Source organism: Brassica oleracea, unplaced genomic scaffold, assembly GCF_000695525.1.
Source record: "Brassica oleracea var. oleracea cultivar TO1000 unplaced genomic scaffold, BOL UnpScaffold01497, whole genome shotgun sequence".
Taxonomy (NCBI): domain Eukaryota; kingdom Viridiplantae; phylum Streptophyta; class Magnoliopsida; order Brassicales; family Brassicaceae; genus Brassica; species Brassica oleracea.
In genome coordinates, this window is record NW_013618031.1 from 1 (window position 1) to 4,244 (window position 4,244).

The 4,244-nt window shown below is 32.8% G+C and overlaps 2 protein-coding genes across 2 annotated transcripts; both read right to left on the reverse strand.

The window, feature by feature from the left end:
• Window positions 1-1,161: 1,161 nt before the first annotated feature.
• LOC106321374 (vacuolar-processing enzyme delta-isozyme-like) lies at window positions 1,162-1,915 on the reverse strand. Its single transcript, XM_013759655.1, has 4 exons — window positions 1,814-1,915; window positions 1,669-1,710; window positions 1,380-1,586; window positions 1,162-1,299 (listed from the first exon to the last, which is right to left on the reverse strand). The coding sequence occupies exons 1-4, from the start codon at window positions 1,913-1,915 to the stop codon at window positions 1,162-1,164; spliced, it is 489 nt and encodes a 162-aa protein (XP_013615109.1).
• A 639-nt stretch (window positions 1,916-2,554) lies between these two features.
• On the reverse strand, window positions 2,555-3,304 carry LOC106321375 (vacuolar-processing enzyme delta-isozyme-like). Its single transcript, XM_013759656.1, has 4 exons — window positions 3,167-3,304; window positions 3,016-3,062; window positions 2,773-2,980; window positions 2,555-2,692 (listed from the first exon to the last, which is right to left on the reverse strand). Exons 1-4 carry the CDS (start codon window positions 3,302-3,304, stop codon window positions 2,555-2,557), a joined length of 531 nt encoding a protein of 176 aa, XP_013615110.1.
• Between the last annotated feature and the right edge of the window lie 940 nt (window positions 3,305-4,244).

Consider the following 4,244-nt stretch of genomic DNA (forward strand, 5'->3'; position numbering starts at 1 on the left):
CTTTTTGTTGAGATAATTGGATAAATAGGATATATATAAATTGATTTTTATGATGGCAAAGAAGTGGCAGAAGAAATATGTGTCCACCGAGATCTCTTCTACGAAGCCATCGAGTTTTCTGATAGGTTACCGAGAAGGAACGCGGTGATTTTCTTATTTAGACTATTTCAACTATTTCTTAGAATCTATATCAAATTTTATGTAATTTAATTAGAATATTTTTATTTTTTATTTGAAATGCATATTGATATTTTTTTTAAAAAAAAATTCTAGTGAACTCTTTGAAAAAGCTTTTCTGAATCTTTGAAAATTTTATTTCCGAAAATTAATTAATTCAATTATAATTATCATAAAATATAATTAGAGACTAAAATTAATTTAAATTTTTGATTGATAAACAAAAACTAAAATTATATAAATTTAATTATATTTAACGATAATAACAATTTAAATTTTTAATTCAAATATAAAATAAAAATATTATACTTAAATTATGTAGAATGATAAATGACAATCACAAAATTTATCAAATGACCGATGAGATATATTATTATTTATTTTGCTAAACATTTTAATAAAAATATGGGTGGATAAAACCATATAATAGTAAAATAACATAATCATTCTTAATTTAATCCATTAAAAATGAAAAAAAACACTCAATGGAAGTACGGATCAAATTCTAGCTTTGACTGAACATTCTCTGCAAAAATGAATGTTACATAAAATTTATGGAAACAGAAAATTTAAACTTCAGGGTTTATCCTTTGGGTTTTTCGGTCTGCAGTAAAAGTCGTAACCAATATTTTGGGACTGGCGGCTTGTCCAGTTCACCAGTATATATGAGGATTTAATCAGCTGGTCCGGTTCAAGGTTGGAGAACTGTAAACCATAAAGCATAACACGTGAATACGAGATGTTGACTCGGGTGCCGCCGAGCCTTATCCGATCACTTACTCACTCTCCAATTTAAGACAAAGACTTTCGCGTGAATTCTTGAAAGTAGAATTGGTAAGAGGTTATTACACTATGAATCCAATTTAAGACCAAGACTTTCGCGTTATCAAGTAAAATAGGCATCAACCATCTCCACACAATCAAATGTTATGCAATAACTTTCATATTTATTAGGCGATCACAATATTATTTTTTGCATATAATTTAATGGGCACAAGGTTCTTCAATAGCTGCAACACTTTCCTTCACATCCACTCCCATATTGCAGATATTGGCAAGTGCTCTTGCATACATCATATCGTATTCCATCTTTGCTCCACATTGATTCTTGAAACTTTTAACCTGTGATGTTTTATTCAATATATATTTGTTTTAAGGGTTAAGTGGAACACAAGTAACAATAATTTATAAGGGATTGTTACCAGAGTCTTGTAGCAGTCCCAATCATCTACAACAGGTTGTCCTGTTGTTCTTGTGGAAGTTAAGAGATCTAAGACATCGGTTTGTTTGAGTGAAAGTCTAAGAATCTCTACAATGTTCTGATCGATTTGTTTCCTGTGATTTATTTCCTCAAGCAGATTCTTCTGAGCTTCTTGTCTTTGAGGTAACCCCACAGGAGCGTTTTGAATCTGAGAGATAAATATATAGTGAAACATCAAAAACAGACACATCTTTCGTTTATGTTTCAATCTTGAAAGATCAGGACATTACCTTCGTCTCGAGATATAACAGAGGGATATCTCGCGCATCGACCTGCGAAAGCAAAGAAACAATAGATTTAGTCATATAATCTCCCTAGGACCACTTTCTTTCCTTCTTACGGTTAGAACTTCTTATACACGAAAAATCAATAGACCTTATCCCCGTAGTTTTCGTGTTCTGCACCGTCATCAGCGTTAGATTCTGTATCAAATAGTTTGGGTTTTGCGAGATTCTGCTGAGAAAAGAAGCAGAGCATAAAGAAAAACAAGAACTTGAAAATGACCAAGAAAAGACATTGTCGTAATAAGACTTCTAAAGAACTGTTTTTTTCTTCTTGCTGTTGATGTTCTTGAATACCGTAGTATATAACTCGTTTATATAGAAAATTTCTTTGTGTCGTTTGCATATTAAAATTTGAGTCCGTGGATGCAAAAAGTAACTCATAATATTAAACCCACAAAAAGTAACTCATAATGTTAACTGTTGATGTCAACGTAGTATTTAAATTTGCGTATTAATGTTAATTGCGTTTGTTGGCTAGCTTCTTTGTTGAGATAATTGGATAAATAGGATATATATAAATTGATTTTTATGATGGCAAAGAAGTGGCAGAAGAAATATGTGTCCACCGAGATCTCTTCTACGAAGCCATCGAGTTTTCTGATAGGTTACCGACAAGGAACGCGATGATTTTCTTATTTAAACAGACCAAGACTTTCGCGGGAATTCTTGAAAATTGAATTGGTACGAGGTTATTATACTATGAATCCAATTTAAGACCATGAGTTTCGCGTTATCAAGTAAAATAGGCATCAACCATCTCCACACAATCAAATGTTATGGAATAACTTTTATATTTATAAGGCGATCACAATATTATTTTTTTGCATATAATTTAATGGGCACAAGCTTCTTCAATAGCTGCAACACTTTGCTTCACATCCACTCCCATATTGCAGATATTGGCAAGTGCTCCTGCATACTTCATATCGTATTCCATCTTTGCTCCACATTGATTCTTGAAACTTTTAACCTGTGATGTTTTATTCAATATATATTTGTTTTAAGGGTTAAGTGGAACACAAGTAACAATAATTGATAAGGGGTTGTTACCAGAGTCTTGTAGCAGTCCCAATCATCTACAACAGGTTGTCCTGTTGTTCTTGTGGAAGTTAAGAGATCTAAGACATCGGTTTGTTTGAGTGAAAGTCTAAGAATCTCTATAATGTTCTGATCGATTTGTTTCCTGTGATTTATTTCCTCAAGCAGATTCTTCAGAGCTTCTTGTCTTTGAGGTGACCCCACAGGAAAACAGACACATCTTTCGCTTATGTTTCATTCTTGAAAGATCAGGACTTTACCTTCGTCTCGAGATATAACAGAGGGATATCTCGCGCATCGACCTGCGAAAGTTAAGAAACAATAGATTTAGTTCATATAATTTCCCTAGGACCACTTTATTTCCTTCTTACGGTTAGAACTTCTTATACACAAAAAATCAATAGACCTTATCCCCGTAGTTTTCGTGTTCTGCACCATTAGTGCTAGATTCTGTATCAAATAGTTGGGTTTTGCGAGATTCTGCTGAGAAAAGAAGCAGAGCATAAAGAAAAACAAGAACTTGAAAATGACCAAGAAAAGACATTGTCGTAATAATACTTCTAAAGAACTCTTTTTTTTTTCTTGCTGTTGATGTTCTTGAATACCGTAGTATATAACTCATTTATATAGAAAATTTCTTTGTGTTGTTTGCGTATTAAAGTTTGAGTCTGTGGATGCAAAAAGTAACTCATAATATTAAACCCACAAAAAGTAACTCATAATGTTAACTGCTGATGTCAACGTAGTATTGAAATTTGCGTATTAATGTTAATCGCTTTTGTTTGCTAGCTTCATTTTTGATATAATTGGATAAATATGATATATATAAATTGATTTGTATGATGGCAACTTTTTTCCTATAAATCAATGAGGAGTTCTTCCTCGTCTGACGAAGTTACTGCTCTGTTAGTGCCTAAATTTAAAGGAGACAAAGTTTCTTACGATGAGTTCAATGGAGCTTCATTTAGTGGCACGGTTTTCATGGCTTTTTTGACCGATGCATCGCTTGATATCTTGCTTTAAGTGTACTAAGATTAGGAAAAGTCGTTCTTATGGTGGCCTAATGGGTAACTCTTTTGGCAACCCTGGAAGTATTTTGCCTCAAAGCAGATCTTCTTCTTAACAACATTGGTGTTTTGATTGTCTACATGATTATCATTGGTATTTAAAATCATCTTCTAGTCTGATAAATAATATGCTGCTACTTTGTTGAAGCTTACTCTTCTCTGATTGTTGTTGAAGGTGATGTGTTGGCTGGAAAAAAGAAGAAGATGTGACTCACCATTATGGTGTTCTTGAAGGATGGTTCAGTCAGCAATGGTGGAACGCAAGAGCTGTTAGAGCAATCTTATTGGTGAGATACTCACTAAGTATGTCACTAATATAAACTTAAACTAAAACTAGATCTCGTTCCGCGCAACCGCGCGGGTTTTGTTTTAATTTATTTTTATATAAACATTTTGTTTTCAATTCTAAATTGGTAT